The 12,803-nt window shown below is 49.8% G+C and overlaps 6 protein-coding genes across 6 annotated transcripts; 5 read left to right on the top strand and 1 right to left on the bottom strand.

Annotated features, from left to right (window-relative positions):
* Positions 1 to 334: 334 nt before the first annotated feature.
* Positions 335 to 2,864, bottom strand: N7477_007890 (glycosyl hydrolases family 31-domain-containing protein; the record flags this gene model as incomplete). Its single annotated transcript, XM_056969553.1, has 2 exons — positions 335 to 1,885; positions 1,959 to 2,864. 2 exons carry the CDS (start codon positions 2,862 to 2,864, stop codon positions 335 to 337), a joined length of 2,457 nt encoding a protein of 818 aa, XP_056819585.1.
* A 1,559-nt stretch (positions 2,865 to 4,423) lies between these two features.
* N7477_007889 (fatty acid desaturase) lies at positions 4,424 to 5,788 on the top strand (the record flags this gene model as incomplete). The annotated part of the gene is made up of 3 exons (XM_056969552.1): positions 4,424 to 4,511; positions 4,564 to 5,426; positions 5,480 to 5,788. The coding sequence occupies 3 exons, from the start codon at positions 4,424 to 4,426 to the stop codon at positions 5,786 to 5,788; spliced, it is 1,260 nt and encodes a 419-aa protein (XP_056819584.1).
* A 739-nt stretch (positions 5,789 to 6,527) lies between these two features.
* Positions 6,528 to 7,918, top strand: N7477_007888 (uncharacterized protein; the record flags this gene model as incomplete). Its single annotated transcript, XM_056969551.1, has 2 exons — positions 6,528 to 7,351; positions 7,372 to 7,918. The coding sequence occupies 2 exons, from the start codon at positions 6,528 to 6,530 to the stop codon at positions 7,916 to 7,918; spliced, it is 1,371 nt and encodes a 456-aa protein (XP_056819583.1).
* A 484-nt stretch (positions 7,919 to 8,402) lies between these two features.
* N7477_007887 (Extracellular exo-inulinase inuE) lies at positions 8,403 to 8,941 on the top strand (the record flags this gene model as incomplete). Its single annotated transcript, XM_056969550.1, is given in 2 exon segments — positions 8,403 to 8,559; positions 8,574 to 8,941. The coding sequence occupies 2 exon segments, from the start codon at positions 8,403 to 8,405 to the stop codon at positions 8,939 to 8,941; spliced, it is 525 nt and encodes a 174-aa protein (XP_056819582.1).
* Positions 8,942 to 9,008: 67 nt separating this feature from the next.
* Positions 9,009 to 9,680, top strand: N7477_007886 (uncharacterized protein; the record flags this gene model as incomplete). Its single annotated transcript, XM_056969549.1, has 1 exon — positions 9,009 to 9,680. The coding sequence occupies one exon, from the start codon at positions 9,009 to 9,011 to the stop codon at positions 9,678 to 9,680; it is 672 nt and encodes a 223-aa protein (XP_056819581.1).
* A 994-nt stretch (positions 9,681 to 10,674) lies between these two features.
* Positions 10,675 to 12,544, top strand: N7477_007885 (Glycerol uptake facilitator protein; the record flags this gene model as incomplete). Its single annotated transcript, XM_056969548.1, has 4 exons — positions 10,675 to 11,335; positions 11,368 to 11,576; positions 11,636 to 12,165; positions 12,223 to 12,544. 4 exons carry the CDS (start codon positions 10,675 to 10,677, stop codon positions 12,542 to 12,544), a joined length of 1,722 nt encoding a protein of 573 aa, XP_056819580.1.
* Positions 12,545 to 12,803: the final 259 nt, after the last annotated feature.

The following is a 12,803-nucleotide window of genomic DNA, read 5'->3' as shown; positions in this document are numbered from 1 at the left end:
CGGAATGGTGACTGACTGAAAAATGGATCTGACAGATATGAAAGGGTGCTCGCGAGGCTCGGGTGAAAGTATGTGGCGGTGGATTGACCCCGGAAAGTGCGGGGAGCCGAACAGTTTTGCTTCCAATTTGTTTCTCGGCTATGCTTACCCATGTCTTACTCTCTAAACATCGGGAAATCTGGTAGTCAAAGACTTTGTGTGATTCTGGTTCCGAATGTCAAATTTCCAGCGCAAAAGTCATGTTAATTTCCATATTCGTGTGCAATTTGGAATTTGGCCAGCCTCTATCTGGGTTCCTACATTTACCCTGAGACAAATTTTCACCGTCTTGCTTCTATTTAAATGTCTCAATTTTGACATTCTCCCGATCAAGTACGGTCCATTTGCCTTCTTCTCCTATCACGCTCACCGTAGCTCCTTGTCCATCGCCACATGTCCAAGGGCCATCGCGTTGGCCATATAGCTCTACTTTCTCGATAGTGCCCACATGGTTGTACGTCCGCTTCCTTGGAGCGGTCCAACACAACATAGCACCATTTTTGATAAAAGCATAGTTCTGACTCAAGGGGGCCATAACGAATTCAACCCATTGTCCATGGCTGATGAACTTTCTCTTGTCCCAAAACCCGTACCATACTCCCTCTGGCAAGTAGATGGCATGTACGTTTGCTTCTTCAATCGGCTGCAAGGTCGGAGCTACTAGGATATCCGAGCCGAACATATACTGGCTCTCAAGACCCCAGACATTGCGATCGACAGGATACTCCAGCACCAAGCTACGGACCATGGGTAGCCCAGCCTTTGAACTGAGATGCGCCTGTTCGATGATGTACGGCAACATACGATAGCGCTGTCGCATGAACGATCCAACAATATCTACAGCTTCTTGCCCAAAGAACCATGGCTCCCGGCCGTTCTCGTCACCCACTCCGTGCGAGCGGACATGACTGCTGAACGCCGCCAGCTGGGCCCATCGAATGTAAAGCTCAGGAGTTGGCTTGCCGATGAAGCCACCAAGATCGTGACTGAAGAAAGTAAACCCGCTAACGCCAATTGCCAACGTAGCTCGGAGGCTTCCTTGAAGGGCTGACCAGGAGCATTGTGAGTCGCCACCCCAGTGAATTGGATAGCGCTGGCTGCCCGCCGTGCCACTTCGAGCCCACTGAGCTGTATCAGTGTTGCACTCCATAACATGGCTACGTACGGCTGCGTTGTAAACGAGACTGTACAGATTGTTCAGTCGGCGGCCCGCAAGGTTGAGATAAGAGGCTTCAGCTGGGATGCAGTCACCGAAATCGGTTTTGATGGCGGATGCACCTTGCCGAATAAGCCTCTCAACTTTTCGGCCGTACCAGTCTGTGGCGCGGGGATTGGTAAAATCGATGGCTATATCGTCGGTCTTCCAGCCAGTGGTCCCGGGTGGGTAGTAGAAAAAGTCTTTGCTGCGAGACCCGTCTGGCTTGAGAGCGTGTGCCAAATAGTCACTTTCGCAAGCTTCGATGTACAGCCGATTATCTTCACGAGAGGGAACGAAATTGTATAGCCACAGTGACACGCGGATTCCCTTATCTCGAAGCTCGGCCATCTTCTTTTCTGGTTCAGGGAATCGATCCCCAAATTCGAGATCAGGATTCCAATCCTCTTGAAACCATGAGGTGTCGAGGTGAATCACGTCGAATGGCAAATCATGCTCCTCGGCACACTTGACCACTTCATCGACCACCTCCCAGGTTTGGTAAGAGTTCCGGCTCAGCCAGAGCCCAAAGGACCATATGGGAGGCACTGGTGCGGTCCCAGTCAGATCGTGAGTGTAGCGATACAAAATTTCCTTTGGTGAGGGCCCCGAGATAATGAAATAGTCCATGAACTTCTCCTCTGTCGAGAACTATTGGCCAAAGCAAGTCAATACCAGAACTCACTCCTGTAAAAGCCTATTAGGCTGCTTTCGAAAGACTCACACCGAGGGTTCCGGACTCACTCGCACCCATATCCCATTCCGTGCGAGCAATCGAGTTCACAAAACAGCCGTATCCATTTGTGGTCCAGAAAAAGGGGACATTTATATAAGTACGCGTGTTGCTGGTGCCGATAGCATCGTGATTGACAAAGTCCACCCGCCTTCCCCTTCGCTCGACTCCGTCAAAGCGCTCGCCCAGACCAAAAACCGCCTCTTGTGGATCGAGAACAAACGACTCAAAGACAGCCTCACGACCTTGGTGGCTTGCAATTGAGGTAGGGACTATATCGCTGGTAAAGAGGTCGCTGAGGCGCTGCTTCCAGAATGGCACCGTTGTATCCTTTTGGTAAGCGAGCAGGCGAAAAGGGCTCGGTTGAATGCAGACCCGCACACTTGCAGAAGAGAGCTCAATACAACCATTTGCTCTCTCAGAAATAGTCGCAAGATTAATTTTGGGGATATGAGCTAGCATGCGCGCCTCTGGAGGTGGGTACTCAGGTTCATCTGTTAATGCACTCAGGGTGCTTTGCTGCCCTGCAAATCGCACGCGGAAGATGTGATCGGTGATGAAGAAAATCTCAAAGCACAATTCACCATGTGAGTCTTCCTCCGTGACGAACTGATGCATCACGGAATCATGTGTCTGCGCCGTTCGGTGGACCTGATGAATTGTTTGAACCTTCAGTCGGAGGATGTTTTCTGAAAAGGTCTGCTCCAAAAGGCAATTAGCCCACATGAACTGTACATTCTCCCCATCACGAAAAAAGTTTGGACCAGCTGCACGCTGCTTCGACTCTGTGGTGGGATTTGGTGTCAAGATCTTGCCTGCGGCACGTTGAGGAAAAGTGTGGTCGTCTTCCATCTTGTAACGACTCCGACTCTTAGTGTATGCGGCGCGGCGGTGCATTTCAAAATGACGAGGTAGACTGGCAATTTATGTCGCATGCCGACCGAGCAGCATCGTTCAATGTAGTCTCTTCAACCTTGACACGGACTTACCTTTGTCTTTCACTGGCCATCGAGGAATCCTCGACTCCGCTCTTCAAACTGGGCCAATTCCGTGCGTGTCATGATCCTCATAGGCCTAAGGTTCAAGAACCTCAAGCAATCTTGATACCAAGCGACGATCCCTGCCCAGATAGACACGGACATGAATCGTGTGAGTTTATTTGCCCGGGTTTGCGAAGCTGCGCAAAGCCGCACACAAAGAGTTTGATCGTCAATATAGCGGGGCTTCCCCACACGCGCTGTAGTCGACCACGGACCTGGAGACTGCGAGCGCATCGGCCGACCTAGTTGTTTGCTTCTCTGGTACGGTGATCTTTCTGCGGGGCATCGCTTGGGTCGTTCATCAAATTGAATACAGTACTCTGAGGGTTCCTTTCTTGGGAATATGCCGCCTCAATCAAAATGTAATTTATTCCATTCAATCAAGCTGACACCCGTTTCCCCCGAAATGTATAGTAGAAGAGGAGATTGCGATTTATTCTCTCTCTGTTTGTCATGATTTATTGGGTTCAATATTGGCATTTCTTTCCACAGCGTGGGTAATTGCTGATCAATACATGATACCTGATAGAGCTCAGACTAGGGATGTCATCCAGAAGGGATCTGTGTCTCCATTCCACTCAGGTCTATAGTCACAAAGAACGACGATCAAATATGAGAACAACATGGATATTGTGTGGTTGCAGATTTTCAGTTGACAGGAGAAAAAAAGTTTCCACTAGCTGTCTTCGAGGATCAAGCTTGATTCCTTCTCAGGCGGTTGCCTAGGGTCCAATTTAGAGCGGAACTAAGCTAAGGCGTAAGAACAGTGGGCCATTGATCCTCCAATGATCCTTTAATGATCCTCCAATGACTGCTAAATACTGTTTAAAAAAAAAATGAACATGAACCAGTCCGAGGAAGAGAAATATATTTGGGTCCCAAAGCGCAGTTCATGCCGTGCTTGGGTTGACGAGTCGCCAGTGTATATTGTTAGAGCCAAATGGACGTTCAGGGGAAGAGTACTCTACCCGCGTCAAGCCGTGGTATCCATTCCGACCGTGGAGTCGCGTTTCCGCCTTAAAGGGGCACCAAGGGAAGCATGAGGGGACACGCCGATATTTGAAATAATAAGTGAAAGCATTGTTTCCAGCCGTTAGAAGCTCTTTAGATTGGTGATTCTCCATCATATGATGGCCAGTTGAGGCTCGGAGTCGCGACCAAGTGTCCCGGATTCCCTGGACCCACATGTGAATCCACGAAAACTCTTTCCACCCCTGAGCACGCATTGTCCAGATTGGAGTATACTTGAGCTAGTCCTGCTCAGTAGTCTCGATCGCTCCGGACTGTTCAGACTCACAAATATTCCCGAATACTGGTGGTCTGGGTGATAAAGCGTGTCCCAAGATCCTTTGTCGATGTGAGCTCCTTGGTTGCCGCCTTGTTGACCCGTGCTAAGACCACTTCTAGCTACCCACCATGGATCCAACCACATACAAGGATCCTGAGCTCACGCTCCAGGATAAGATGGTAGTCGAAGTCCTCCTGAATGATATTAGTGCAAACAGTGAGAACCGTCCCTTGGTCACTCTGTTGACGAATCACTGATAGCGTGCTAGATGAAACCACGAGCCCATTACAGGAAAAGATTGGCAGTACAGAGACTGTCAAGAAGCTGCACGACATGAACGATGCATCGAGTCCTGACTTTGACCCCACTGTCACCCAGCTTTGGGAGACCCCAGAGCTGCGGGAAAAGCTATCCCCAGCCATCCAGCAATATGTACTGGATCCTTACATCAACTGGGCAAAGACCGTGGTACGGGTGCCGACAGATGTAGTCATGTTGACCCATCTTATTCTCTACTTCACTACTATTGTTCCCAGTGCCTTCTATCTGTACTATCGTTTCTCCTACCTACATGGTATTCTCCATTGGGCTATGATGGGATACTATTGCGGTGCCTTCACGTTGATGAAGCACCAGCACATTCATGGAAATGGAGTTTTGGCCTCCAAGTATTGGGTCTTCGATACGCTTTTCCCATACTTGCTGGATCCCATGCTCGGACATACATGGAACTCCTACTTTTACCACCACATCAAGCATCACCACGTTGAGGGCAATGGCGAACATGACCTCAGCACGACCATGTTCTACGATCGTGATAGTGTACGTGACTTTGCCTGTTATGTGGGTCGCTTCATCTTCTTCGTCTGGTTGGAGCTTCCCCTCTACTTCTTCCGAAAAGGCCAATTCAAATATGGCTGCAAGGCAGCCTTCTGGGAGCTTGGCAACTATCTGGCCATTTACATCCTTTACAACTACGTCAATGCCCGCGCAACTACGTTTGTACTTATTCTTCCTCTCACGGTCATGCGCTTTGGTTTGATGGTTGGAAACTGGGGTCAGCATGCTTTCGTGGATCCAGTCGATCCCGATTCGGATTACCGTTCCAGTATCACCCTTGTTGATGTTCCGGTAAGCTGTGTGATACTGTCTCCCTTGGTGCTATAGCTAATGAACTCTTACAGAGCAACCGCTACTCCTTCAATGACGGGTACCACACATCGCACCACTTGAACCCGCGCCGCCACTGGAGAGACCATCCCGTGGCATTCCTCACGGGCCGGGATCGTTACGCCGAGGAAAGAGCCTTGGTTTTCCGAAACGTCGACTACATTTTCATCACCGTGAACTTGTTGCGCAAAAATTACCTTCATCTGGCGAAGTGTCTCATCCCTATGGGCGACCAGGTGAACATGAGTATGGAGGAGCGAGTGGAGATGCTGCGCGGCCGGACTCGTCGGTTCTCACGCTCGCAAATGAAGAAGCAAAATTAAAGGCCATGAAGGCCATTTATCCCCCCTAGACATGTCGCACCAGCCTTTGATAGACAAACGAATAAACGTGAATGATCACAATGATCTCATCAATGTCGATCTTACTGGATATGTTGATCTTTCCACGCGACAGAGCTTGGGTGAGCCTTGACTCGTGGTTTAGCCCGGTGATTCGCCGTTACTTGTCATATTCCATCGTGTGGAATCTGGACATAGCGCTATCCAATCTCGGGATAGTGAACACCGACTACTCCTTCATCTCTCAATTGTATTTCATTCCATCGATCAGGGTCTCTCGGGTTAATATGCTAGGTGTCGGGTGACAGAATCAAACTGACTGGGCTGGTGGCTCAAAAATTAGCAGATGATGCTACGACATCCTGGGAAATGCGCTACGAGAGAAGAGTGCAGATCATCGGCAGACCCCTCACAGCTTTTGCATCTCCCCTGACTTGACGCTCTGGCCTCGTGGCGCGAGCCAAGATTCTCCAGCGTCAAGACTGGTGATGATTGGATGTAAATCAGCTGATTCCAGTCGGGGCAAGTTTGATGCGGGGAAAAGATGTGACCCGGCAAGTTGCTGGTTGACGATGCAATCGAAGGGGCAAATGCGGTCGGGCAATTCCAAAAGCCAGAGGCCGCTTGCATATATAGGGTCCTTCGCCCTTTGTTAAAACCCCTTGATAATCGTAACTTCGTTCAATTGACTGAAGAGACCCCGGGGGTGAATCATCTCACCATGCGTTGGTTACTTTCGTTGGCGTTGGCGTCGTTCACGGCCGGTTATGTCCAACAAGATGGCAGTACTTGTACATTGTACCCCGAGTCACTAAACAATGATGGCCAGGCAGTTGATGATGCCCCTTCGATCCACAAGGCTTTCGATCTCTGCGGCCACAATGGACAGGTCATATTTGCCGCAAACCACACATTCAACATCAACACCGTCATGAACACAACAAACTTGGTGAATTGCGACGTTATTCTTCGCGGCGAACTGCGTTGGTCGACCGACATTGCTTACTGGCTGTCTCACTCCTACTCCGTCGTCTTCCAGGACCAATCCACTGCGTGGTTGTTTGGTGGCGAAAATGTTACCTTCCGCAGTGAAGAAGGCGGTTGGTACAATGGCAACGGCCAGGCCTGGTATACGCAAAACCAGAATCGTAGCAATCAGCCCGGTCGGCCTATCAGTATCACCTTCTACAATTCCACCAATCTCGTTGTGGATGGACTGAACATTACCCAGCCGCAGTTCTGGGCGACTTTTGTCTCCTACAGCAAGAATGTCTCCATCACGAACCTCTATGTCAATGCCACCAGCAACGACCAATGGGGTACGGTTAACACCGATGGCTACGACTCATGGAACAGCGATACGCTGCTTGTTGAGAACGCAGTCGTGGTAAATCAAGATGATTGCATTGCTGTCAAAGGCAACACGACCAACCTCATGGTGAGGAACATCACTTGCTATGGAAACTACGGTATGGCCATCGGGTCGGTCGGACAATACCCCGCTACGCCCGACTATGTAACGAATATCACATTCGAGAACATCAAGTGCCATGACTGCCAGGAAGCCGCCTTGATCAAAACTTGGCAGGAGAAAACGATGACGGTAGCTCGAACGGCGACAGTGGAGGCGGAGGTAGTGGCGTCGTCAAGAACATTGTTTTCCGTGACTTTGAGATCAACAATGTTGCTTTGCCGATTCAAATTTCGCAATGCATCTATAGCGAGAGCACAAACACCTGCAATACCTCGAAGATGGCGATCGAGGATATTACTTGGTCCAACATTAAAGGAACCTCGCGATACAACATTGCGTCTTCCATTTATTGCTCTGACGTGCACCCCTGCCCAGGTCTCAAGTTCGAAAATATTGAGATTCAATCCGTCAACAGTACTTTGGGTTTGCCCATGTGGAATACAGACCTGCAAGACGAGGTCTACCAGTGCACGAACATCGTGAACGGCCTAGGAATTCCTTGCAACCACCCCGCACCCAGTAACTACGGTCAAACCGTTACTTCAAATGTTCAGGGCACTGATACGAGTACGGAGACATCACAGACCGCGGCGGGGAACAGTAAAGGGAAGCAGGAGAAACTTGGATTGGAGCCATAAGAAGTCGGACTTTCTTTGCAATCCCAGAGTATAACCCTGAATTTATGCGAGGTCAGTCCCGAACGTCGAATCTTCTTGTTCGGTAGATCTGCAGGTGGAGCTCATGTACTATTTCTCCGAAGAAACTTCGGTGTTGGTGACGATCGGCCTGTCAGGTGCAAACATTCCCCGTGGGAATGTTGGGACCTGGGGTATAAATACTTGTGCAATAATGAAAGGAATCAATGGCAGTTCATTTTCCTATTTCTCTCACTACTATCTGCTCTTTGACTGAGACACAATAATGGTCAACTTTCCAAAAGTCCTGCTCTCAGGCCTCTTTGCTAAGGCCCACATGGGCTATCTACACAGAAGCCTACCGTCCTCAATACCATTTCTCGCCTGCCAAGAACTGGATGAACGATCCTACTGGGCTCTTATATCATAATGACCTCTACCATCTGTTTTTCTAGTATAATCCGGGGGGGGGATTCAGTGGGGAAATATGTCGTGGGGCCATGCGACTAGTAAAGATCTCAGCCATTGGGAGGAGCAGCCCATCGCCCTTCTCGCCCGAGGTTTTCCCGACAATATCACCGAGATGTTCTTCACTGGAAGTGCTGTTGCTGATGTGAATAACACCAGCGGGCTGGGGGCTGACGGTAAGATCCCCTAGTCGCCGTATACACTTCGTTTGTGAGTCTGAAAGAGAATACCCATGAACTTGCCCAGGTAAATCTGACACTTTTTTGGAAGTACCCCATTACGCATACTTTACGAAGCGGGAAATCTGTCAAAGCCAATCAACAATCACAGTCGCTGGTATATAGCCTGGACGACGGTCTGACATGGCAAACCTACGATTCCGCCAACCCAGTCATCCAAACCCCCCCCCCCAAGCCGTATGAGGACCAGTATCAAAACTTCCGAGATCCCTTCATCTTCTGGCATGAACAAACCCACAGATGGGTTCTCGTCACTGCTCTTTCAGAGATCCGACAATTTGAGAGACTGGTCCGTCGTAAGCGAATTCGGCCCTTTTAATGCCGTCGGTGGGGTATGGGAATGTCCCAATCTATTTCCGCTCCCACTTGACGGTAGCCAAACAAACATGAAGTGGGTGATGGTTGTTGGACTCAATCCCGGAGGTCCGCCTGAAAGCGTGGGTTCGGGAACGCAGTACTTCGTTGGAGAGTTCAATGGCACCGCTTTCATCCCGGATGCCGACAGTGTGTATCCTGTTAACAGCACTGCGAACTGGATGGATTGGGGTCCGGATTTCTATGCAGCTGCAAGTTATAACGGTCTCCCGAATATCGAGCACGTCTCGATTGGGTGGATGAACAATTGGCAGTACGGAGGGAACATTCCGACTTACCCCTGGCGTAGCGCGATGGCTACTCCGCGGCATCTTTCATTGCGGACAATTGGGGGCGATGTCATCCTTTTTCAGCAGCCAAGGGAGAACTGGGCGTCCATCGAAAGCCAAAAGAAGTATTCCCGAACTTGGAAAAGCCTTGCTGAAGGGACAAAGGATCTCGGTTCGCAAGGGAAGATATTGGATATCGAATTGAGCTTTGATGGCCGCCAGAAATCTTCGGGGGCATCTGAGTTCGGGATTGTCGTTCAGGCTACCCCTGACAAGAGCCAAGGAACACGAGTTGGGTACGATTTCAAGACTCGAAAGGTCTTTCTAGACCGTACGCAGTCGGGGATGTTTCGTTTGACGAGACCTTTGCGCGTGTTTACCATGCACCGTTGGAACCCGATATCGATGGCGTAGTTCGTTTGAGGATCTTGGTCGATTGGTCCAGCGTTGAGGTGTTCAAAGGGCAAGGGGAGAGGACGATAACTGCTCAGATATTCCCTGGCGAGGAAGCGAGATTTGCGACTTTATTCTCCTCGAACGGAAGTACCGACAATGTCCAACTGTCTATTGCGGATGTATCTTCCATTTGGCAGTAGGATGTGGCGATCACAGCTAGGGAAGAAGTTTAATCTGATGAGTTTGACGGTGGCGTGAACTTAAGCGGGGAAAGTGCAGGAGGCTCCGCGAGCGATACCGACTCAGCGTTGATATAAACAATTTAGAGAATGACATAATAGATGGTCAAGCTAGTTCAGGCACTGATTTCATGGAACAGCAGAGAAGCGGCGAAGAAGCAAGTCTTTGGCCGAGTGGGACAACGTTAAATGCTCATTCGCGGGTAGTGGGCCAGATCGATTCCGAGGCCGTAATTGGCGGGAAGAACACCGGTTGAACGGGCAAATGAAACCAGGTGTCGCCCGAACCGTTCTCGGGCTGAAAACCTGTGGTTCTAACCTTGCCTCTCCAGGCTTTGACGTGGCAGGTCGGCTTGGGGGCCCGATATGCCGTCTAAATCAGCGTTTGCTATTGGAAAGAAGATGATTGACATGGATGACTTTTCTACTGTACCTTAAGCTGATGTCACTTGAGAGCTAAGATGAGAGTGTTTTCCCCCGGCTAAACCTATTCCACTCCGATCTAACCAAATCCTGAAAGTCGCCCCATAGTTAAACAGTAAAATTCGGAGCCGAAGACGTCAATACTACATATGTTTGGTCGATCAATTGAACAGAATCTTGCAATTTGCCCCCCGAGCTCCGGGCAGACATACCAGCGTGTCACATCAGTCAATGGATCCTATATAGGTCCATCACCTCAAAAGGGAGATCTCTCCCATTTCTTAGAGCGATCGTTTTGCTCGTGCTAGTATTTTACTTTTTTGTCACTCTGCTTTTTAGCGTGCTTGATTATGGGGGAACAAAACCATGAAGAGCCTCTCAGGTCACCACCTGGACCTCAATTGCAACCTATTGAAGAACGAGACAGCAGTCCCAATTCATCAGCATCGACAGAGACATTGGCCACATCACCTGTGAAGCAAATTGACGACGAGCCCCAGACACCCGGGCCATCAAAACAGCAGCTCGCATTAGAACAGCAACATCAACAGAAATCTCAATACGGCTTCCCTTCCACACCTCGAACTGAACAACCACCATCGCCTTTCTCGCGTCCTTCGGTGGCTCGCCAACCGACCGAATCCGGCAGCGTCTACTATGGACACCAACCCCCTTCACTAGCGAATAGATCATGGAGTCAACAGCAAGTCAATCAATGGCCATCTCACTCCCTAGCGGGAAACAACATGGCATCGTCTAATCCTCAAACATCACACCAAGGCAATGTCTACGTGGAGCCGGAATACCGACAACGTAACCCCAAATACGGACACGAAAATGAGAAGCCAGTTTGGGGCCTGGCTAAGCCTCTTCCTCGCGTTGTCCGACCTGGTATGCGTCGAGACAACAAGAGTCAAAAAGATGCTCAACAATCCGCGCCTCCAGGTGAATCTGCTCCTGCTCCAGAGCTGGGTGCAACGCCCGGGTTATCATCACCGCAGGCGGGTGATGGTACAGGCAGGGACAGACCTATTCATCAACAGCGCAGCAGGGTGGTGCGAAACAGAATACCATCTATGCCCCGCAGCCCGATGGCCTTCTCCGTCCGATGGAATCAGAAGCAAGCCAGGGTCAAGGAAATGTATCCCAGGGCTCAAAGCAACCAATGGAGGAAGAATCACAAGAAGAATTTTTGAATCAGTGGGTCAAAATCAGACACAAGATGAAGGAGCCCTTTGCAGAATTTCTTGCGGTAAGATCTTCAATCTGACATACACATACCCCCATACATCATACTAACGAGAATATTAGACCGCTGTCGCCGTCCTCATCGGGCTATGCGGCACCCTCGCGGTCTCGACTGGAGGAACTCAAGCGGGGAGCCGTCTCTCGGAGAACTGGTCCTGGGGCCTCGGATTCATGATCGGTATTTACCTCGCTGGTGGTATTTCTGGTGCGCACTTAAACCCAGGAATCTCCATCACGCTCTGGATATTTCGTGGTTTCCCAGGTCGACGATGCTGCTACTATATCATTGCCCAGATGCTGGGCGCAATCACTGCCGCGGGTCTGACGTACTGTTTGTATCGAGATTCGATCGTGAACCTAGCACCGAATGCATCGCCAGGTTCATCCGGACTTGGATTCTACACCGAACCACTAAGTCATGTCAGCCCCGCCACTGCGTTTTTCACTGAATATGTCGCCGATGTGGTCTTACTTTGTGTGATCTTTGCCATGGGTGATGACAGCAACGCTCCCCCTGGTGCCGGTATGCACTCATTTGTGATCGGCCTCGTTATCTACGTTCTTTGCATTTGCTTAGGATTCAACACTGGAGGGTATGTTTCTGCCTGTTCGATTGACTTTCAAATAAATTGAAGTACTGACTGTTCTAGATGCTTGAATCCCGTGCGAGACTTTGGACCTCGACTTGTTGCCCTTATGGCTGGCTATGGGGGGGAAACTTTCACTGACCATCACGGATGGTGGTTTTGGGGCTGCTGGGTGGCTACCATCACTGGCTGCCTTACTGGAGGTGGTCTGTACGATACGTTTATCTTTATTGGAGGTGAATCTCCTATCAACTATGCGCCGAGGCGGCGACATAGAGCGAGACTTAAGAAGGAGACCAAGTGGAGGAAGAGACTTGGTATTGGGAAGCACAAGGTGCCCGACTTGGAAAACGGGATCAAAAGTTTGGAAGATAAGGAGTTTTAATGAATTGGTATGAATGTATGACCGGAGTTGGATTATCTCTGCATCGCAAACATTAAATGGCTTGAACTGTGAAACTATCTCGGCCATCTATAGAAAGCGCACTGCTGCGGTGACGTCATTGTAAGAAATCACCACGACCAATTGTTGTTATCCTTTACCATTGGACAATCGTTCGTAATCAGGACTACCCCAACAGAGTAGTATTTGACCCATTTTGATGGGCTGATAGACGCCATCATTAGAACAATTCGTGAGCAAC

Source organism: Penicillium maclennaniae (assembly GCF_028827695.1).
Source record: "Penicillium maclennaniae strain IBT 15551 chromosome Unknown utg000007l:1.0-4884863.0:1.0-4888362.0, whole genome shotgun sequence".
NCBI lineage: Eukaryota > Fungi > Ascomycota > Eurotiomycetes > Eurotiales > Aspergillaceae > Penicillium > Penicillium maclennaniae.
Note: the sequence above shows the minus strand (reverse complement) of the source record. Positions and strands in the feature narration are given on the sequence as shown.